At 47.1% G+C, this 23,731-nt stretch overlaps 1 protein-coding gene across 2 annotated transcripts in view; it reads right to left on the bottom strand.

Moving 5' to 3' along the window:
• Positions 1-1,016: 1,016 nt before the first annotated feature.
• Positions 1,017-23,731, bottom strand: part of LOC8032246 (zinc finger protein ubi-d4 B) — a 31,149-nt gene continuing 8,434 nt past the window's right edge. Inside the window, exons 2-11 of one of the 2 annotated variants that reach the window (XM_029979203.3) lie at positions 21,110-21,402; positions 20,204-20,343; positions 19,514-19,654; positions 19,042-19,108; positions 16,260-16,598; positions 14,274-14,570; positions 11,917-12,029; positions 11,706-11,787; positions 2,679-2,773; positions 1,017-1,221 (exon numbers count right to left, since the gene is read on the bottom strand). In XM_029979203.3, coding sequence (XP_029835063.2) covers positions 2,700-2,773; positions 11,706-11,787; positions 11,917-12,029; positions 14,274-14,570; positions 16,260-16,598; positions 19,042-19,108; positions 19,514-19,654; positions 20,204-20,343; positions 21,110-21,402 — 1,546 coding nt within the window. In that variant the 3' untranslated portion in view covers positions 1,017-1,221; positions 2,679-2,699. Of the gene's footprint in view, positions 1,222-2,678; positions 2,774-11,705; positions 11,788-11,916; positions 12,030-14,273; positions 14,571-16,259; positions 16,599-19,041; positions 19,109-19,513; positions 19,655-20,203; positions 20,344-21,109; positions 21,403-23,731 lie in introns of those variants that run through there. The other variant, XR_006077351.1, reaches the window with a different exon arrangement.

Below are 23,731 nucleotides of genomic sequence, written 5' to 3'. Positions count from 1 at the left end.
TTTATCGCGAAGCCTTTTACCTCAAAATCATAAGACCATCGGTGTGGGCTAATCTGGCGTTTACTACGATTAAAAAATTTGTCAAGTGGAAAGAAAATATTATTGACTTACCTATTCTTCACTTCATTTTGCTGAAACAAGCGCCACAACAAAACTTATTTTTGGTGCACCTGCAAAGTATAATGAAAACAGTTTTTTTTATTTTTTTACTTACTCGGGTGATACAATCTTTCCACAATTTTACCGAAAGCCTCAACCAACTTAGACATCTCAGTAGTAAATCCCAGCGCGATAGGTTAAGAAACCTATTTATGCGGTCAGTTTAAAGTGAGTTCAATCATTTTCGCCCACGCTGGATATACACCAACACAAAAGCCGAAGTGCGCTATGCGCGAGGCTCTCAACGCAAATAAACATTGCCGTTTTATTTTTTCTCTCCATTCCCTCGCATTTCTCGCCACCAAAGTTTAAACTAGGGGACTCCAAAGCTTGGCCCACGGCCACCTTCCAGCAGGCCCGCTGCTAGCGGCGCGGCACGACGCGCACACCAAGATAGCAGAAAAGACGATAACTATTTGTTTCTTTTGTAGCGTTAGCTACACTGGCCAAGGTTGAGCAGTTTTGCGTGGCCCTCATAATGAGCCGTGCTCATTATGCGGAGCGCTCCACCGCCGCCGCGCCCGCCTTGTCGGTCTGCGCATTCCAGTAGAGTGACGTCATAGCCGCGGCAGGCGCACTGGCGCCGCCGCGTGCCCAGCTGTGCGCCTCCGTTGCGCAGTAGCCAAGTCTGACGCTGCACCGGAGCCGCTTGATAGCGCCTCTCATTTTGTGCGCATAACAGCCGAGCTAAGCCACCACAATTTTTTTTCTACTTTGCATTTCCACATTCATATTCCGGCCCCTCAGCCAAAAGTTTGGAGACCCCTTGTTTAAAGCATTTAAAACATTTGTAGGACTACAAAGTTTGCAAAGACCAAATTACAGCCCTAGCCCAAAAGAAGAGTATAAGCATCGGCCCTGTCGCTGATAATGATCACTTTATTCAATCACAATGCAGGTTCCGTGATGACTTTGATGTCTCTCCAGTGCTTGTCCAGCACGGCCACAAAAAAATGAGTTTTCAAAGGTAGAGTCTAAGACTGGGGATAACACACTTGCTGAAATTCCACCCTCCAATCACAGCGGACATCGATGTGTCTGGGCTTCCCGTCCACGGTGTTCCTGAAAAAGACGGCAAGCATCATAAAAGAGACGAACACGTTTTGAAGCTACTGTGCCATGTGACGAACTGGATCTGGCAGAATTAATGGAAAACGTTAAGTCGTAGCTGCACCGTTAGCCTCTTCACTCTTTTCTTAGCATGGCGAAAGGTGGCACTTTTTAAGCAATGAGCAAAGCATTTTTTTTTTGAAGAATTAATTATTATATTGTTTATCATGACACATCAAAATGGAGCCAATAAGCTATGGCTGAATTGTTGAACTACGAATTTCTGAAGAAATCAGAGCAAAAAGTTGAAATATTTGCAGCTATATAAAATTATACTAGCAATTAAAAGAAATAAAAAAACATCCAAGTGAGTCCTATACTTAGTACTATCACTTCTGTAAGCTAGAGTGCTCTAGCCAATAATATCTAGAGCACTCTAAAAACGAAACCAAAATGAATGACTGGTACTGCTTTAGTGGCATGAAATATGATCACAGCCAAAATATTACGTCAAAATGAAGCCACATACTCTACTAAAACCGATTTTAAAAATGCAACCGCCCGGTTAGCTTTTAGTCGAGCAACACTGGTGCAGCACCCCCGTGACGTCACGTCGCGGTGCAGCTGCGGTTGATCGGTTGTACCATGTACCGCAGCACCACGGTGACGTCACGTCACGGCCGTACGGCTGATGATCAGTGTTGCCGTCCTTCTAGCCAGATAGTTTCGGATAGCCGTAAATGCCCGAAACCAAACTTTGAGCCCCCCCCCGTGATATTTATAAAACTACGAACAATGTCAGTAAAAATAAAATAGACCTAGTAATTCAGGCACACTGCCTTGGCTGAAAACAGCCATAATCCCAAATTAAGAAATACTGATCGGGAGTTGCCCTTTAACGAGACATTAGTTTGCTCGTAATTTCTACTCTTCTGCAATATTTTATGGCTTGCGGCACATATAAAAATATACACCTTGACTCGGGACAACCTGGAAAGCTAGAATTCCGCTTTCAGACGAGCATGCGTCAATATTCCGGGCCTCGGAGGTCAAATGTTGCTGTAGAAGACCAAATCAAACGATCCAACGTTATCCATTTTTTGCAGCGTCTCCCATGCTGAGCCCATTGTTTCGGTTTGAATCGACACACTGTTTATCCGATAAATATGCGAATCTGCAGGGAAAATAAATTTTTGGAGGTGTTTTGAGAATATAATCTAGTAGTGTTGCGCACAGAAAATAAATTACGAACCTATTCTTGGGGGCGACAGCATTCTCCTATTTAACTGTCAAGCATGGTTCCTCTTATATTAGCCTTTCTAATCCAACAATATTGTAACAGGTGAAGATTAGTGAATCGAGTCACAAACAGGAAGTTCAGCCAGCGTCGCAGACACACTCTACTCGACATCTGTGCGAGTTAGTGAGTGGGACGAGCGAGTGAAAGTCACAAAAACACGAACACTCACCCAAGGGCTCTGGTGAGGCGGCTATGGTGATGGTCCCGCTCCACGCTGCTCCACATTTCCATATTCTTCGATGCAGAGGTGACAGCTCCAGAGCCCTGCGAGCAGACGACAAAGGTTTCGACGCCCGCCTCGCTCGAGCTCGTCTGCACTGGCACAACGAGAAAAACGCGCTCCACAGAACTAAAAAAAAGCCTGTCCTAAACCTTGAAGATGGTGCAATAACCGACAACACGAGAAATGTATGGTGTAGCTCATTACGTCAATCCTTCAAGTTTGTTCTTTAGCGTTCATGTCGGCTAACGCCGGAGCCTTATTGGCTGCGGAGGGACAATAGGGTGTATTGGGCTCACTAAGCCCAGCATTACTTAAATTGTCAGCAACTATATTTAAGGCGATTCAAGGACGTCTTCAAATGTTTATTCGCCACTAGTCGTGCCACCACACAACTCGAAGATCGAATTGAATACGCCGATATTTGAATTCAGATTTAAAAAAAGCCGTTTACAACTCCCTGTAACGCCGAATTAGAGCGCAGCTCTTGAGGAGGAGGAGGGAAGGGTACTGGGGGGTGGGTCAAGTGACCTCGGGGGGCGGGGGGTCACGTGACCTTGGGGGTCACGTGACCTTGTGGGTCACGTGACCTTGTGGGAGTCACGTGACCTTGGGGCGTCACGTGACGTCGGGGGGTCACGTGACCTGGGGCCACGTGACGATACCGATGACGTCATCAGTAGCGTCACTGATGACGCCATCAGTGATGATGATGACGATGCGGATGCCGGTGACGTCATCAGTGACGTCACTAATGACGTCATCAGTGATGATGACGATGACGATGCGGATGCCGGTGACGTCATCAGTGACGTCACTGACGACGTCATCAGTGCCTATGACGTCAACGGGGGGTCACGTGACCTCGGGGGGTATCCCCAGGTCACGTGACCCCAGGGGGGGTCACGACCTGGGTAACCATCGTGACCCTCGTGAGGGTAACCCTAGTAACCCTTGTGAGGGCAAGTCTCGGGACCCTCGTGAGGGTAACTCTCGTGACCCTCGTAAGGGTAACTCTCATAACCCTCGTGACCCTCGTGAGGGTAACTAACCCTCGTAACCCTCACGAGGGTTACGAGGGTGAGTAACCCTCGTGAGGGTAACTCTCATAACCCTCGTGACCCTCGTGAGGGTAACCCTCGTGAAGGTTACCCTCACGAGGGTTACTAACCCTCGTAACCCTCAAAAGGGTTACCTTCACGAGGGTTACCCTCACGAGGGTTACTAACCCTCGTAACCCTCGTGAGGGTTACAAGGGTAAGTAACCCTCGTGAGGGTAACCCTCGTGAAGGTAACCCTTTTGAGGGTAACTAACCCTCGTAACCCTCGTGAGGGTTACGAGGGTAAGTAACCCTCGTGGCCCTCGTGATCCTCGTCAGGGTAACCCTCATGAGATTAACCCTCGTAACCCTCACGAGGGTTACGAGGGTTGCGGTTACGCCGACGCCGACGGCGACGGCGACGGCGACGGCGACGGCGACGCCGACGGCGACGCCGCTCAAGCCGGGAACGGGCCCCTAAGAGCTGCGCTCTAATATTGGCACAGGCACGGGTCCTTGAGTAACCGCTTCAATTAACTCCCGTAACACTCGCGCTCCATATCCAAACCTCATTACATGACATGTTCACCCATCGCCCAAAGTCAAAAATACTGTGAATAAATCAATCACTATAGAGCGAGGAATAAAAAATTTTAATTCACTCGATCACGTCAACAAAGACCGGGGAGGACAAAGTCTGTCCCGCACGCAGCACAAGTGTGCGGGACGCTAACACAAACCACACGCCTTGTGTGGGGTTTGTGCTAGTTCTTTCATTGTGCACCCCAGATGTTAGCCAGAGCGAGACCAGGCAAACGAGCGCGCTGCACAGGCAGTGCCTTATATAATTCTTGCGCGATGCGCGACGTCAATGAGGCGAGCGGTCACACGGTACGTCACACCAATCTCGCCGGCATGTTTTGTCGGGAGCGGAATCCTTCCAGACGAGCTGTGCTATGCAGCTTAGTGGCTACAGTGTTTGACTGGCACCGCAGCGACCCAGGTTCGAGCTTTATACGTAAACTTTGCATACAACCACAATGCCGTGTAACGCTCTCAGCGTGCCACTCGTTCAAGAGGCTCATTCCTGACACTTGTCCTGACGATTTCCTCGTAGAAAACGACTCGTAAAACCAGGGTGTCGAACCGGAACCGAACCGAAAACCGGAACCGAACCGGTATTTTTTCCGGAACTGAACCCGAACCCGAACCGTTATATTGTTATTGCGATGAACCTGAACCGGAACTGAACCGGAAAAAAAAAAAAACGGTTACCGGCTCATGTCAAAACGGTTCGGCCACGCGCTGTTGACAATGAATGTGCTATTAATGCCATTTGTTTTTTAAGTGCCGTCAACTGACACACACCTCGCTTACATATTTTTCTTCTCCACTCAGTCTTAGGAATATAAACGCTGCATCCATGAATCTTGACAAACGCTGCATCTATGAATCTTGACATAGGAACCAGTATTGCGCTGGACGCGGCTTGCACGGACAGCGAACTCTCCTATTTTAATATTTATCCTATTACGTCCTTCTGGCATGTTGAAAAACAGCGCGATTGGGACGAGGTCACACAGGGATGAAGAGAACACAAGACAAAGCGCTGACTAGCAACTGGTTTGTTATTACACCATAAGGAAGGATGACAATGAAATGATAAACATGGAATCAAATGTTCGCGCGCTTGCTTGGCGCCCTTTCTTCTTTTTTCTTTTTCATCCGATTGTTGACTTATGTTCTTCTTTTTTCCTCCGGAGCTTGGGTTACCCTGAATCCAAAAACCTCATTTCGCTGGGAGTCATAGTCACCGAAGGTTGGCTCACACACGAACTGTTGCTCTTCATGATGTTGTAGGCTTCTACCATCTCTCGACTTGTTTGGTCGTGGTGTTGAAATAATATGGTGGTGTTTTCGAACTGTGGTACGCAACCGCAATCTCTGCGATGCACCGCTAGATGTGAATTAGCGGTGCCTTTCAAGGAGCTGTGGTGCTCTCTTAGTCGGATGTTTAAGCACCGGCCAGTTTGCCCGATATAACAGCGCCCACAGGAGAAGGGAATGCGGTAAACCACGCCTTTGACGCACGACACGAACTTTATCCCATGGTTTACCTTACATGTGTTATTTTCCGATCTTGCTATCCCCTCCCTGCGTGCACGTACAGCGGAACATAATCTACTTAGTTTGTTTTTGGCTGAAAAAACAACGTCCACCTCGTATCTGGACGCGACTTTTTTAAGTCCGTGTGAAATGCGGTGAAGATAAGGAATGACCGAAACTTTCTTTTTTTCTTTTTTAACTGGTTCCTCCAGCATAAAATTGGAACTATGCTTTACGAGTTTTATTAAACTATCGCATGCTGATGAAATAATTGAGTCTGGGTATCCCGAATCCCTAATCCTTTGAATCTGGGAAGTGAAGCTAACGCTCATTGTGTGAACACATGATTTTGTTAAAGCGGATTTCAAACAGGAATACACTATTCCTCTTTTTACGAGCTTCGAATGCGCTGATTGGTAGTTTAGCAAACTCTTTGATGTTCTAGGATGATACAACCAGCAAATGTGTTCTATTGTGAATTCAACGAGGAGATCTAAAAACTGAATTCGACTCTGTTTTGGGGTCTCATAAGTAAACCTAAGGCCTTGGCCAAGCTCATGGAATACTTTAAGGACGTAATGTAGTGTTTTTTCGCAACCGGAGGCTTCAACAAATACCAAAAAATCATCAACATATCTAAAGATCTTAATGGTGTGATTTTCCAATTTTTGAACTAGAGCTCTACCTATTTTCCCGAGGAAAATATCGCTTAGTACAGGCGCTACTCTTGACCCTATACAAACACCTGACTTTTGAACGAACACTTTTTCCTCCCACCCTATAAAAGTAGATTTTAAATACACAGATAATAGTTCAAGGAAATGTTCAACTGTTATTCCGCATTGCGGAATAACAGTTTTCCTCCCACCCTACTTTTATAGGGTGGGAGGAAAAAGTGTTCGTTCAAAAGTCAGGTGTTTGTATAGGGTCAAGAGTAGCGCCTGTACTAAGCGATATTTTCCTCGGGAAAATAGGTAGAGCTCTAGTTCAAAAATTGGAAAATCACACCATTAAGATCTTTAGATATGTTGATGATTTTTTGGTATTTGTTGAAGCCTCCGGTTGCGAAAAAACACTACATTACGTCCTTAAAGTATTCCATGAGCTTGGCCAAGGCCTTAGGTTTACTTATGAGACCCCAAAACAGAGTCGAATTCAGTTTTTAGATCTCCTCGTTGAATTCACAATAGAACACATTTGCTGGTTGTATCATCCTAGAACATCAAAGAGTTTGCTAAACTACCAATCAGCGCATTCGAAGCTCGTAAAAAGAGGAATAGTGTATTCCTGTTTGAAATCCGCTTTAACAAAATCATGTGTTCACACAATGAGCGTTAGCTTCACTTCCCAGATTCAAAGGATTAGGGATTCGGGATACCCAGACTCAATTATTTCATCAGCATGCGATAGTTTAATAAAACTCGTAAAGCATAGTTCCAATTTTATGCTGGAGGAACCAGTTAAAAAAGAAAAAAAGAAAGTTTCGGTCATTCCTTATCTTCACCGCATTTCACACGGACTTAAAAAAGTCGCGTCCAGATACGAGGTGGACGTTGTTTTTTCAGCCAAAAACAAACTAAGTAGATTATGTTCCGCTGTACGTGCACGCAGGGAGGGGATAGCAAGATCGGAAAATAACACATGTAAGGTAAACCATGGGATAAAGTTCGTGTCGTGCGTCAAAGGCGTGGTTTACCGCATTCCCTTCTCCTGTGGGCGCTGTTATATCGGGCAAACTGGCCGGTGCTTAAACATCCGACTAAGAGAGCACCACAGCTCCTTGAAAGGCACCGCTAATTCACATCTAGCGGTGCATCGCAGAGATTGCGGTTGCGTACCACAGTTCGAAAACACCACCATATTATTTCAACACCACGACCAAACAAGTCGAGAGATGGTAGAAGCCTACAACATCATGAAGAGCAACAGTTCGTGTGTGAGCCAACCTTCGGTGACTATGACTCCCAGCGAAATGAGGTTTTTGGATTCAGGGTAACCCAAGCTCCGGAGGAAAAAAGAAGAACATAAGTCAACAATCGGATGAAAAAGAAAAAAGAAGAAAGGGCGCCAAGCAAGCGCGCGAACATTTGATTCCATGTTTATCATTTCATTGTCATCCTTCCTTATGGTGTAATAACAAACCAGTTGCTAGTCAGCGCTTTGTCTTGTGTTCTCTTCATCCCTGTGTGACCTCGTCCCAATCGCGCTGTTTTTCAACATGAACTCTCACCAACTCGCCCAGTTATCGATCCTTGTCCTTCTGGCGTTGCGTTCGGTGAAGTGTTTTTCATATTCCGTATCTTGTTTAATGAAAACTTCTTTAAGGGTCTAATTTGAGTTACCGAAGGCTAGTTCAAATATAGAAAGCTGTATTTTCTCCCCACTGTTCCTTTAATTGCTTACACGCCGAGGTGGCAGGATAGTTAGCGAGTTCTACTTGTAAGTGGGTTTGTAAGGAGGTCGCGGATTTTACAGCTACTGCGTCGGACCCAATTAGATGAAGTCCGAATGCGTAAACGTCGGTGAGGTAACCTTTGAGTGCACATAAAGAAACCATTCCTGGTAGAAATCCCTGAACCTTACACTACGATGTATCCCATTTCGTATGTGCTGATTTGTCAATTATAATTTCCGAACCGGTTCGTGAACCGGTTTGCGGATCGAATTAATTGAACCGGAACTGAACCGGAACAAAAATAATTTACCTGAACCTGAACCGTAACCGAACCCATATTTTTTTCGGTTCGACACACTGCGTAAAACACATTCTGCGTTAAGGGGACATGCGCCAGGGGGAAAACATGTTTGTGTTATTTACGATATTGAAATGAATTTTTTACAATTTATGCTGCCTAATCTTCTCTTTATAAATCTGGCATTAAATTTTATATAGCTTGTTTTTTAGGTTCTCGATGCAATGTAGATGCAGAAAAAACCATGTTCTTGCGCACACATGGGGCGTGGCAACGCAGTTCAAAAAGTCTAGTAAAATAAACTAATTCGCTCCTTTTAAACCATTTGAGTGCAATGAACAGCAAAAATAATGTATGCGACACTTCTTTCATTTTAAAATAATTAAATATAGCAAAATGCCATTTCAAGGGGATAACAAACATTTCTTAAATTTTTCATAAAAAAAAAAACCCCAAAAAAACAACATTCTAACCAAACCTAGATAGTTGCATTCTACATAGGTATTCTAAAGTTTATGCGTGCCAAACTTGGTTGTGATAGGAGAATATTAAAAACAGAAATTCTTGCGCACAAACTGTGAAGATGTCCCAAAATTACATAAAAAGAAAAATGTGTTTGAATGTTACCACAGATACGTAGCAATACTCATTCGTAGTGCAGAAAATAATATTTTGCTAATAAATTTCCATGAAAATTGAAGCTACAGAAGACCGCAATGGAGAGGAGATGGCTAGGCCTACTTGTCAACGTAAATGTGATGGCGGGCAATGTCCCAACTTGAAGAAGCACGGGGTTGAAAAAAAACTCAAATTCCTGCCGCTCTTGGTTGCCTGGAGGTCTTCAAATGCGTATATGACTAATGGCAGTGAATATTTCGAAGTCAACAGTCATAATATCTAATAAGTTATTTCGACGTCTGTGACGCGTCACTTCCGTAATATGTCGAAATGGTGGTTTTATAATTTCGGCGACCCCCTTCAAAATCGGACGCCGCAGTGGTAGCTGTTTTGTGGTTTCGTTATTAAGGCGAAAGCCTTACTTGTACCATTACGCGAAAAGGCGGCGGCGTTGTCCCTGAAAGATGGCCATAAAAATATGTCAAGCATACAATGTGCAGTGGGGGAGCGTGATGTCACCGCTGCCTCCAGCGCGTCTGTTGCGCTTCAGACTTCATCTGTCCTCGTCGTGTGCTTCGTGACGAAGCACACAACGACTTTATTATGTGTAGAAACATTACTCGAACACATTTCACCCGTGGAACTATAATGCTTTCGCATTCCTAAACGTAAACAGTCTTAAGTGTCTTCGGCGTGTTTTTTCGTTCTGTTTAGTTTCTGATGGTATTGTCAGTGTCGTGTTGACGTTTTGACGGATCGTGTGTTGCGTCCTGAGAAGTTCCGGTTTTAGTTGGCAGTGGAAATATGTTATTCAGCACGTGCGTGGGACTGGCTAGACGGTTGATACTAGTAGATGTGACTGCCGGCAGCGATGTTCCGAGCTCTCGCACGTCATTTCGGCATGTTACACGTTACAAATGTAAGTGCATACACTACGTATAAACAAAAAATTTGGCACACTTTTTCTGCCTCCATATCGTACGAGTGCGTACGATATGGATACCTAGTTAAAGACAAGGCTCCCGCCTTGTCTTTAACCAGGTTTTGCGAGTTTGTTGTTTAGATGTTCTTTTTAATTTGTGTTTAATGAGTGGGTTAACTACGAAACAATTGAAATGTTAAATAAAAAACTTTGAATGTAAACATTGTCTCCTTGGCGTTTCTTGACTGGTGTGAACAAACAAAAGTTCTGGTGCGGTTGTACGAAATACAAGCATTTTCCAATCAACTGAAAATTTAATGACACGAGAATCAGCTCCTTTTGTCAATATAAAGACGCAAAATAAATCAGGAAAAGCAGCCGTGCCGCATTTTGTAATGTTGAGCACAACAAAGCAAACATTACATGCAGCCTAATAGCTGATGTACTTTTGGGAAGCTCTTTTTCTTATTTTTTTGCATTCCACATTACTTCAAAGGTCATAAAAACTGCAGCCGACTGCATGACATTTGTTTTCAGAAAATGTGTGTCGAACTGCGACACTACCTGCAAGCAAGATGATATTTTTTTGACCGCCACTTCCTATCGCTTCCCAATCCGAACTCGGAAGCTCCAAAGTTTCAAGTTCGAGACGTCAGAATAATTACAAAATTATTTTGATGAGGGACGTCAAAATATTTTTTAAATATTTTGATGTCTTCAGGAATTGGTGTCACAGATGTCAAAATAATATTAAAAATTATTTTGAAAGTGGACGTCGAAATAGTGATGACCCTAACTAATTTTGCAATCATAACCGGCAGTAATCATTTTTATACGTCAAATATAAAGGTTAAGAAATAATAAAACACCAAAAAACCCCAAAATCACAATTTGTTTGCAAAGTATTGCAGTTTTTCGACCAACATTGCCCCTCAACCCTTTGAGTGCCACGCCCGAGTATACTTGGGCTTGTTCAGCGGCCCAACCCCTGCCGCGGCCGTATATACTCGTTTCAAGCTTTCAATTTATTCCCTGCCGCTCCCCAACTTCACTCAAACTAACAAAAACTTTTTTTTTTTTTTTGGACAATTTTTTGAAGCATATTTTTAGTTGTGGTTTCGTTTTTTGATGCCAGTGGAGAGAGATGTGGAGGCAACTTCTGCCTCAAGTGTTTCCGAGACAACACTGCTTTTGAATGGCGAACCCACGTGTTTCAACTTCGCGCTCCTTGACGGACAGGAACTACCAATGAATTCAGGATCTGATGACAGTGAAACTGAGTGTACTTGGCATACTGATAAAAGTGATGCGAGGTGCCACTTTGCATGGTACCGTGTTTCGAAGAATACCACACAAAGAAAGTTTTTTAAGTCTAGAAGATTCAGAAGCTAAAGAACTCTTTGAAAGTGAAGCAATGTAATCTGATAAATATACACACATGTTTAAGCAAGCAAACGTGTTTCATCATAAAAAAATTTGGCGCAGGTTGCACGCTGGGACGAAAAAAATCCGGCACTAAAGGGTTAAAAAGGTGGCCTTTTTTCGAGGCCTGGCCGTTGAAGCCGTCGTGCCTCGGCGACAAGCAAAAGAGCCCCACCTTCAGGAGGTTCGGAGAGTGGCGGTGTGAGGCAGTACATGTGGTATCCCCGGTCACAGTCATCGCAGAACAGCAGCTGATCCTGCGGGAAGGAGAGGGGGGAGGGGGAGGGGTGAGAGGGCGGCCAGGGCAGAGCTGGGGGCCCCACACAATGGCGCCACAACAGAGCCATGCTCGAGGGAGAGAGAAAGAGAGAGAGAGAGAGACGCACATCGTTATCCGAAGTGCCGCACAGTCCGCACGACTTGCACTCGATACACTGCCAGCGGTATTTCTTCACCGACACCGTCATGTTGGGCGTGAACTGGAGGCAAGATGGGTGTGCTGCAAGATGTCGTGTCAAAACGCACGTTTAGTCAAGACGGGCACGACAGGCAAGAAGAAAAATAAACGTTTTGGGGGAGGGGGTCCCACTGGCGACTGCGGCGCGGCCCAACCGACTGCTCCAGCCTGGACTGCCGAGCTTTGCTCCGCATACGACCTAGGCTGGCCTGCTCCAAACGCTGAACGCTTGCAATCACAAAGTTTCGATTGTTTTCACCCTCGTCGAAAGCACGCACAATGGTGCCGACGCTTCGAGTTTCCTCCTATACTTGGCGTCAACTATTTTGTGCTATGTTGCTAAGGTTAGCGTAGCTTCTGCAGCGCTTCAGCAGCGTCAAAGCTATCTTGCACGAGTGTGTGCGAATGCAAGGTGAAGTTGTGTGCATGTGTTCTCGCAGGAATGCGGGGCTGAAGCACCGTAGAAGCTGCACCGGCCTCGACGACATAGTACGAAATAGACGACGCCGAGTATCGTAGTTACTCAGAGCGAGCCCAACCTAGACTGCGTACACCACCTGTTACTGGTTAGCTGGTCTCCCTTCACTGGTGGATGTTACGGTTGCAAACCAAATCTCGCAAACACCGGTAAAGGTCAAGAAAATGTTCGAGAGTTAGCCACTCGGAAGCACTGAATCCCCAGCAAATAACTCCCTATTGTAAAAGTAGAGATTAAATCGAACAAGGTGTGGTTTAGTGTTAGGCCATCAAAATACCGGGTTAATATCCACGCTATTTGAGATTAGATAATACCGATTTATGCTCCCGAGAACAGAAAAATACCTTCTACGTGAGCATATAAACACTACCACGTGTGCTGCTTGTACCGATGGCTTCGGCTTTAGAAATGACCATAAATTACTCACTACTGCCCTCTATATCCACCAACTGCATGCAGTTGTCAGTGTTTTAAGCACGCTTTAGAAACTTCCAAGTATATGCTCCACTTTCGAGTATTCTACCTTCTACTTTCAAGCATCACAAGTGCTACACTTTCTATCAGCCACTTTGCTCCTAACATTCTCAGCAAGTAAGAGGGCTAAAATGCGTGGAATTCCACCTATGCGAACACTAATCAAACTAGCCACCTATCAAACAATAAGAGTAGCGCACCAGTAGTTGTGCGGCAGGCCCCCTCAAATCAAACCGAACAAACAAATAACTTATTCCACCGAAACCAGCATGCCACGTGTGCGATGCAGCAGAAAAAAAAAACAAAACAGGAGCGCAGGCAGGCCTGGGGCTGGAGCAGTCCTTGGGAGAGAGAGTCGCAGTCGCAAATGCTCGTCCTTGCGCATGCACCGTCTGCTTACAGTGCAGCCGAGCTTAGTTTACTCCCGAACCGGGGAGGGGGAACCCGCCTTACTCGTCGCCCCCCTTCGCGGGGTCCAAAAAAACAAAGTGGTCCGCCGTCCTAGTGCACCTCCAACCGAGCATCCAGACACTCTCGGGAAAGGGGGACAGAGTGGGACGTGCTGGAAGTGGGGGAGGGGGCGGGGGAGGGGACCGCACCAAGCACGCTTGGGCCCCCCGCTTGCGTTCCCGTGTGCTCCCGACACCCCGACACCGGACGAGGGACCCGACAAGAAGCCAAGCTGCAACAGTGACAAGAGACTCCCCAGTGACGGAACACAGTCTAGATCAACGGAAGAAACGGACGCATGCGTGTCAAGGGCTGCCGTTCGCGTCGGAGCGACTCTAAACTCCGGGCGACAGCTCGTCAACAAAGACACTCTGCCCCATGCAGTTAGCGACACTGAGAAAAAAAAAGACCTTCCATCTCCCACTGAGTTGCGGCAATGGTGCCGACTACAAACAGAAAGGCTATTGTCGCCTAAGCGACGCGGGCCGTGATCGCCGACGGCTCCAAAGACGCAAGGCCGATACCCACTGCCGTTCGGCATCTCCACTGACTCTAGAGCTGACACAAAACCTCGTGAAACAGCAAACAGCAGAAACTAGGAACCCAGACAAAGATGAACCCCAGAGGCTTACAAGCAAGGCCGTCAGCAGCTGGTCGGCATGGAAAAGCAGGCGACCAAACGGCACGCAAAAGACCCTTTCTGCTGCATTTACTGGCTGACCAATCATTGAAAGTCTATTCTGTCAATTGCGTGCCACTGTTTCCAAGTCTACTGTTTGCAGTCTACTGTAGAGGCGTCGACAACCACGGCCTGCCTGTCAGACACTGCGCGGAAATTACAGCAAATTGAGGACGGGGGCGGGACCGGAGCGTCGTCTGCTCACCGGACCGTCCGCAGTCCGAGCAGGAGACCAGCTCCTCGGGCTGCCGTGTCTTCTTGTTCTCGCCGTTGTCCCCGAGACAGAAGTCGCAGTAGGGGCTCGGATTGGCTAGCGGCTTTCCGCTGGCGCTACGCGAGCCGGGTCCCTCGGTGGGGGGTCCTCCCCCCGCCGCCGCCATGGGGTGCAGCGGCCCCGCCCCCATGCCCATGCCGGGGGGCGGGGCCACCCCGGGGGGCAGCCCCATCGGCATGCCCCCCATGTGGGGGCCCCCGGGGGAAGGCACAGGCTTGCCACCAGACTCTGCAAGGAATGTGGGGGGCCCGTTCAGGCGGGGTTGTCTTTGCCAGAGCTAACACTTTTGGATCTATCATTTGACAAGCTCCACGGAAGAGCGTCATTCGAAAACGGTTCTTCTCTGTTGCCTGCACGCGAGCAGGTACAAGCGGATAGCATTCCTATACCCGGGGACGACTTTCCTTAGCATTTTCGAGTAGAAAGGAAAGCGTGCATGCAGCTATACTCAGTGCTCAAAATGAAAGATGGCGCACACAGGCCCATATCTTCGACTGCCTTGCCAAAAGAGGTTGACCCCAAGTATTGTGCCACCGGCGGCAATGCCTCCACACACAACATATAGAAGGACCATTGTCGAACGATGCACTTCATGCGCAAGTTTCTGCGAAAACTTTGTCTACCATAAAAACCACAAAAAAAAGCACTTTTCACTGCAAGCAATGTGCATTCAACATACCGCCAATTTTGCCGCTTCTGTGTGTAGGGCGGGCTGATGGCGTAGCGAGCCCCACCGAATGGACGCGCCACAAAAAGGAACCAGGCGTTCTGGGAAACTTGTCGACCGACTTCGATCTCGTAACGCTGGTTAATGGCACTAAATAAACTACGCTTTATAGGAACGACCTTTCAGCCATTTTTGGTGCTCTGAAACATTGTTGCCAGTTATCTGAAGCTGTTTTTGAAATCACAGGGGACAGTTTTTCATCCTCCACAAACTTTAAAACAGCCTGCAACAGAGAAAGGCAATATCGGCTGTGTCTCTTGGCACTGCATCTAAAGGTCAAGAAGTCACATTTCTGAATTGGGACTACCTATTGCCAATCGTGCCTGCTCTGCACTAGGCAACGAAAGAGGCAGGGCGGTCTTTCCCGACCTCTCTTCGTCTTCTGGAGATGTTTTGCCATACTTGAAGCATGAATGCCGCTCGAAGCACCTTGCCAGACTCCCTTCTTTTTCACCATAAGCCTGCCGAATAATTTCAAAGGTCCCTGTTCCAGATTCGCCGAGTTTGACGCAGAACCAATGCTCGCTCATCGCTCCAACTTGCAGTTGGCGCCAAAATCGCAAACATACTCTCGCACGAGGCCACAAAAACTCGCAAAGGGCAGCTTCAAATGTTTACAGAATGACGCCCTTTGGCATAACGACGTACAAAGGTCCCCGCCTCCGACAGCTGTGCGCATCATCATGCTGTGATTCGTCATTCTTGTCCAGCTCGCTTGCACCTTTGCATTTAATTGCATTATAATCATGCTGCCCTTTCTTTTTATGCAACAAACTGAGGGCGAGGAGGAGACGAGAGCGCGCGGGTACATCAGAACACCACGCAGGAGTTCTCTTTTGAGCAGTGAGTACAAACAAAGGAAGCTAGCTTTGCGTCTACGCACTGATCATTCCAACTAGAGCTCGGTGTTTCGACGTCCCCGCGCGTTCTCGTCTCCTTCTGGCTGCCGAAACATCCGTAGACTGTCAAGCCAGAGAGCAACGGGCAGCAGAAAAAGCGTCTGTGACATTCACCACCGCCGCTGCAAGACTGCCAGGACATACAGTCTCGCAGTAAAGTGTCGCGTCGTTGACGGCACGGCACTTTAATGGCATCAACAGGTGGAAACCGAGGGACCACTTTCGAGGATGCAATAAACGCACCAATCGGAGACGCGCTCCGAGGATGCCTCCGTCATCCGGCGCACTCACCCTGTCCCTGCGGGGTCTTGAGGAAGGAGAGGAAGCTGTCCTGGAACTTGCGCAGCCCCGCCAGGGGGCTGTCCCCCGAGGGGGCTCCCCTCTGGCCCCCGTAAGCGGCCCCGTCCCCCGACGGGGCGCTGCTTCCGGAGCCGCTGTCCTCCTGCAGCGGGCCCCCTGTGGGGGCCTGGCCCCCCGACGCCGCGTGGTGGTCCCCGCCCCCGCCGCTGCTCACCCCCGCGTTGCTGCTGCTGTTGTTGGCGCTGCTGCTGCTGTTGCCACTGCCCGCAATGTGGCTGTGGGCGTAGTGATACGACAGGCCAGGACGCGTCTTGTAACGCACCCCGCAGACTGCGAGTGGGAAGCAATGCTTGCGTCATTCCAGCTCTGTTCGCCCAAACAAACACCCCCCCCCCAAGAAAATTTCTATTTAAAGTTTCAGGTTGAGATAACGGTTAGTTGTAAAACTTTGGCACCTCGTTCGGACCGCTAACGCTACATTTGGTCGGAGAATTAGCGTTCAGCGATGTATAGTTCATTTTTGCCACTAAAGAAACACTGTAAATTATTTTTTAGACACCTTGTAGATGGCAAGGTGTTTTATCCCCTAACGTCACCAGTAGTAGATACGAGTAGCGCTGCCCATCTTGCGTCCCTGTCGTGCCGAGCGTCCCAACCAATGTCTCACAATGAGCAATACGACAGTACGCGGCAATGGGCAGACAAAAACATCTACGTTTTGCTGAACACTTGCATCAAGCTTCAGTGCGTTTGTTGCTTGGGGCGGGTCGAGGATTCGCCAATAATGATGCAATGTGCGGGTCTTGTTTTCCAGGTAAATTTGTTGGTTCGTCTTCCTACGAAGCCGCGCGTGTTTTGTTTCGCTTCGAGTTCTCGAGATGCCGGACGACGCTCGGTTGAAATCGAGCACGCGGCAAGCGTTCGGAAGGAAGAGGAAGCGACCGTGGAACAAGAAGCCGAAGCTGTCTGCTGCAAGTGCGCCACCGCGATTGACGCCACCGCGATCGGCACCGCCGGATGCCTTGGATCTTCCGGAAACATCAGCCGGAGACATCGCGACTCCATGCAGCAGCGGCAGTTTGTCGAGCTTTGCGAGCGCGGTTCGTGTCGACACCGCATACTACACGGCTGAGCAGGCGCAACGAGTCGCACGATCGGACGAATGCAAGCGTGCGCTATCGGAAAAGTCGGCGACCCAGCGCAAATCCGACCTTCTCGGCATCACCACAGGAGGCCAGACGCACAACGCTGGGACACAGTTCATTGTAGTGGACATGAAAGCTCTCAAAGCATGGAGAAGGACAATCTGTGTTTGCGTAAGGCCAGTGCTGCCCACCAGAGCAGCAGCAATGCAAAGCAGAGGTTCTCCAGGCAACACCAAACTGGAACAGCTGGGGACTACAGTCCTGGACAGCTGTGAGGGGCTCCCCTTTCAAGTGCTACACGAGCAAAGGCCCTTTTCAGGGCCAAACAAAATCTGCTTTCGGAACGTGCAACCCTTGGTGCCTCCTCCCGTTGTCCCTTATAGAGTCTACTCATTCTTTTATAACTTTATTTTACATTGCAGACATTATTTCTCAGTTTTATATTATTTTTTAAAGGTTCTTGTGAACGGATTGCAGAATTTTTCATCTCAATTTGTTCAGATAGAACTATGCTTCATATTGCTGAACATTATTGCATGGGATCCCTTACTCAATTTTATGCAATGAGTGTCAAAACTTCAACTGCAATTTTCTCAGCTTCGCATTTTTCGTCTACATGCCTAGCCTTACGGTTGTTTTCATGAGATTATTCTTCAAGAATTTCTATAAACTTTATACCGTTGAATTCAGAAAGAAGTGAACTGCAGGGTGATGCTATTTTTGTATGACAGTACGGGCCCGAAATTTTATTACTAGTGATAATGTGACCTCGTTAGGCTTTCTAAATAGTGTACTTGACCTAATTAGACTAGTTCTATACAATGATCTATCTTTACAAAAATATAAATAGCATCATCTTGCATGACAGGTCTTTAGCTACAAATCCATATCACTTATGCAAAAAAATTCGTATTAGAAAGTTCCTTAATGAGTCGTAAGAAATGACCTAATTAGGCTTAATTATTTTCTTCGTAACTCAAAAAGTAATTGAGATATTGCAGAACTAATTATATATTTAAAAAGAGGAAGCCATCATTATAATTCATTAATAAACAAAAAAGTCGACTTTAGAACCAGTGTCTTGCCTTAAAGAAGACTTGGAACGGGTGCCAAAAAATAAACACCAATCAAACCGTCATCACCTTACGCAGCGTGCATTGCCACTTGCACTGAAACTAGTGTCAACGTGCCTTAAAAGCCAAAAGGCCCATGTCCCCTTTACAAGCAATACAGGTCGGCATTAAGTAGTGACCAACAATAGCTTGTATAATGGACATCTACGTGTCAATGTGAACAACCAGGATCGATTGCAAAGCTCCAATGTCACCGGAGATAAAAAACGGGTAACCAGCAGCCCCAAGTACAGAGGAATCTCGTTAATTCAAACTATAATGCAGGTCCTGTCCTATGTGTTTTTAGGAAGGAAATTCCTGGTAATTCAAACAAAGTTTAGGCCCCCCTCGGGTTCAAATCAACGAGATTGCACTGTATCACTTTGTCCCTACCGACTTCTAGTAAGGTATGGACAGCAACCTAGCAGTTAGTATCTATGTAACAATGCTCCATGAAGTGGCTCTTTCGGGTCTGAATTCTGAACACTGGCAAGTCCAGAAAACAGGTGCACTCACTTTCGCAGCTGTAGGGCTTCTCGGCGTCCGTGTACTCGATGCGCGTCCTCTTCTTCTGGCCGGTGCCCTACAATAGAGGCAAACATCAGGGCCCGACCTTCTGTCACAAAGGAAACTAGTATGACTGGGAACACACAGTCACAAACACCAAACCTCTAGAGCTCTGCTCCAAGAGCAAAGAGACAGAGAAACACATGGCACAAGTCACCATCACGAAACGGGATGCGTGCGTAGCACAAATTAGCCGCCTGCAGTCACGTCGGAAAACAAAACGCTTTGTCGCTCTTCCCGGCGACTTCCCGGCGTGTTCTCTGGCGTTAACCCTACCGCGTGACAAAGGCAACATGGCGCCTGTCAGCATCCAACTCTTCGGCCCTTCCCTCACGTGGTCACACCCAACCACGCCGTCTGCTAAAGCGCATTTAGAGGACAGCCGCAACGGACGTCAAAGTTGAAAGCCTACGGGGCCCACCTTTCCCTTCTTCTTCTTCTTGCGGGTGTAGGTCTCGTCATAGTCCTCTGTGTCCGTCTCCGGATCGTCTGGGAAGTCCTGGACCGTGGCGTCCAGCAGTGCGGGGTCTGTCACTGTGTCTTCGAGATCACGGTACCACGACTGCAGACACGGAAGGAAAGTGGCTTCAATGAATCGTAATGTCTCCGTTATCGAGGGGCTATGTGCAGGAACGGAGCGGATTATTCCGAGCGTTTGGGATTTATGAGAACCGTGTTTCTCTTGCTGCAAAAATAAACTCCCCATTGCCATATGCTTGGCCGATGCCAGTTTCAGTGCTTATAGTCATCTGATTCACAAGTTATAAGCAATTTTTCGAATAAAAAAATGGGGCCCATTTTCGGTAGCAAACGCCAATCTTTTACAAGTGTTCATGTGCTTCATCAATCACCATTTTCGCGTTGAAAATTTAAAAAAATCCCTTATAACTTTTTAATCAGATCATGGTAAGTACGGAAAACTATGGCATTTGGGTCGAACTGCCAGAGCTACTTGAGCAGAGACTAAACGTTCGGCGACGCATATTTTATTTTTTGCGGTGAGAAAATTATGTTTCTTCTCTCCCAAACAGTCGGTGCTTGTGTCGCCTTTGTTTTGCTGACCGTGCGAGGAAAACGAGTGAAAAGGACAAAGTGTCGGAGCTCCGGTCACCTGGTTGGAGTCCTCAGCCAGGGAGAGCGTCTTGTCGGCCGCTGCGGTGGGCAGGGGCGTGGGGCCCAGACTCCCCTCCTCTCCCTCCAGACCAGGGGTGCGAGCCGCCGTGTTCTCCACCACGCTGATCTGGTGCATGTCTGCAGCAAGGAACAAACTCCGCGTGACAGTCTGCGTGCTGGCTGCCATCTCGGCGACACTTGAAACGGACAACAATCTTGTAGAATGCACCGACGGAATAAAGGAATGTGAGTAACGAATCCAGCCACAGTGGCGGCGCTCTCAGGAGAGAGGTCTTTGGCAGAGTACCAGGAAAAAAGAAGTTGTATTAGTTTGAGTCTAAAAAATGATAACAAAATATCTTTTTACCTCAGCACTGCTTATGTGCTTTTAAAGTATTGCTTCCTCAAACCCACCCAGTATAGTGCTGGTCACTTCGGCATGAGGACCATTTTTCGAGTGGATTGAACATAAAATCTTTGAGTGTGGCCAGGGAAAAAAAGTATGTTAAAGTTAGTTGCCAAAGCCTAACACCTAAACTTTTAGTATATTGTCATTCCTTTTTCAAACACCTCTGACTAGTGTCAAAGCTACAAGCATTGCGGATCTGTCTGTTGCTTTCCTCGCCCCTGCTAGGGCGAGACTTGTCAAACGTAGAGAGTTGATTTTTTTCTCTGTCTCCCTTCTTAATACCGAGCAGCACAAAACTTCAGGTGCGCTAAAGAAGTCTCCGAAACAAACACGGCATGGCAATTTGATCAGCCTTTTGCCTATGGCAGTCAAACCCAGAAAACACGACGATTCACGCTTGTTGTAAAACGAAAAACAGTCGCTAGTCGCTAAATCTTTATTGACGAAATCCAAGGAAACGACTCTTAATGCGAGAGAAGGAGAAGCAGCGAGCACCTGCGTCGGAGTAGTCCGGCTCCCTGAGACGTGTGGCCGCTCCGAGGTAGCGGTCGTTCATGAGGTACTGGCGCCGCTTCTTGCGCCACCGCCTCGCCGGGTACGAATACAGCTGCCCGTCGCCATGACCGGGCATGCGCTGCCAGCGCGGCATCCAGAGGGCGCAGTCGCTCTGGGCCACTCCTGTCTGGGCATCCAGGAACGGCAGCCGCAGACGACGCTCCACCACCAGGCGCGTGTTGGCAGACGACGAGCTTTCCATCGCATCCTTGTAGGCCGGGTCCGCCAGGAAACTGCGGCAGGAATGGCCGACGCGTCACTTGAGTTCAAAGTATGCCGGTCAAAGGGTAAAGCTTACAAAGCTCTCTTGTCTGTTGCAGGGTTAAGAATAACAGGAAAAGCCCGTCTCATCAAGCTCTCCACTCGTTATGATTGGTGGTTTCCTCCACTCCAGCACTCGCTCGGCTAAAGTGAAGAGTGGAGGGCCTTGCGGGTGGAGATGGTCCTGCTAGCCTTAACATGCAACAGAATATAGGTAGATGTCTTGCTGTGCTTGTGGTGTTCAGCAAGGCACAGATGCTATACGTCAGTCGCAGGAAAGTTTGACGTAAGAAACTAAGCATGCCGTGCAAGTGACTCATCTACCCAGATAATTTTTCCCTGGAACCTTAACCTTGTTTATAGATGTATCGATTGGGACTTACATTTTTATGACAGATGGGTTTAGTTGTGCATGCCACGCTTTGAGCTGAGATTATGGTGACTGTGTCTACAAGCAGTTTGCACAATTACTGTGAAAAGCAAGGTGTGAACAATGGCCATGCTCATTTGATCAAATATACATTGCAAAATGTGCTCACCTGATCTTTAGAGCAAATAATAATGACTAGGTACCCTCTGCACTCACATTGACCACAACTGCCTGACTGTTGTAACATTTTACATCATTTACTGTAAGCAAACCACAGCAAGTCTGCCATGACAATAGCCAATGCTTGTAATCTGTCCATGGTTTGGTCTAGAGCAGCAAAAACTCTGCTGTTACATTTTATTGTGCATTCACATTATGCTTTGCCATAAGAATGGCTGCATATACAAAAGCTGATATTTGATGATTTCCTCTACATCCCAATCATAAGCAGGCACGCCACACATGAAACATTTGTGAAATGTATGACCCAAATTTAATTATCTATCAAAAGTATTATTTATCGTGGACTGTTTAGACAGATCATCACCACTCAAAATCAAATTAAGTTTGTTCCTCGGGCCAAGAAGTTGTCTAATGTGGGCTTAAGCACGGGACACATGAGCAATGAAAATGGGCACCGGGCAGCAGGTTCCATAGCAACTTGCACGAACACTGTGACATGGACCTATGCCACGCCACCACGTCACAGTGCCCGCGCACGTTGCTGTGGAAATTTTCGCGTGGTACCCGTTTTCATAAGCTCATGTGTCCCCGGCTTAAGCCCCACTGAGTGCGCTTCTCACCGAGCACCGGTGCACTGCAGAGAAGCAACAACCACGAAAGCAAGCTCCGGGGGTTTTGCTTCTCTGCAGTGCACCGGTGCTCAGAAAGAAGCACACCCAATGGGGCCGCGAGAACAAAAAGTATGAATTACACGAAAACACCGTACGAATTAAGCGGCTTATGAATACATTGAAAACATTGCGGGACAACCTAAATTTTGAAATTTGTTTGAACTAACCAGAAGTACAAACTATCGGAGTTTGAATTATCGCGAGCCTATTGTACATACGAGAATGTGCAAACGAGGCTGGCGACAACTGTTTTTCTAAACACAAAGGTAGTACTCGATTCCGGAGGCATCCATTTTATCGAAGCTCATTTTTGGTGAACACTGGGTAAGAGGCCTCCGTTTATAGAATCCCTTCATAGAGAAATCCTGTTTAGAAAAAACGGCAACGACCCTCCTTTTAGCGAACTCGTTTTTATAGAAACACAATCTGGGATTGGGCGATGCAAAACATTTTGCATCTCGGCTGGCTTACGGAGCGTGAGAGAGGAGGGAATGGCCCCCCAAGGCTTGGGTAAACATGCCTTAGTGAATCACGCACTAGCTTTTTTTAAAAGGTAACTGTGGTACATATTCTCGATTTTAGGGTTATGACTGTTTTAGCCAAAAAAGTAACCCTAAATTACAAAGTGACTTTTTTTTTTTTTTTAAGCTTTGTGGATATCTGAACTCAAAGTTTTGCTTTGGGGTTTTATGGTGAAACCGAAATTACTGGCTCGAGAATGGTGATTAGCTGTACGGTCGATCGTTGAGCTTAGAGAGCCGACAGAGGAGTGTGCGCAGAGTGGCTTTGAGGCAGATAAGAATACACCAAATGAAGAAGTGCAGCGAGACATGGACTGGGCATCCTTCGATGATAGAGAGGCAATCAGCGAGTTGAAATTTGAACAAAGGCTAGACACAATGGAGGATACACGATGGGCGAGAAAAGTATACAGTGCAATCCACCTATACCGATACCATATGTAACGATCTACTGCTCATAACGATCAGTTTCTAGATTTTTTAGACTTGAAACAATTAGTTTCCAGTCGAGATAAAACAATAATCCCTTATAACGATTCAAGTTTCGGGTTTTTGT

This window comes from Ixodes scapularis, unplaced genomic scaffold, assembly GCF_016920785.2.
Source record: "Ixodes scapularis isolate PalLabHiFi unplaced genomic scaffold, ASM1692078v2 PGA_scaffold10__122_contigs__length_95168666, whole genome shotgun sequence".
In the NCBI taxonomy this organism is placed as follows: domain Eukaryota; kingdom Metazoa; phylum Arthropoda; class Arachnida; order Ixodida; family Ixodidae; genus Ixodes; species Ixodes scapularis.
The sequence above is the reverse complement of the archived record's forward strand: the minus strand, read 5'-3'. Positions and strand labels throughout refer to the sequence as shown.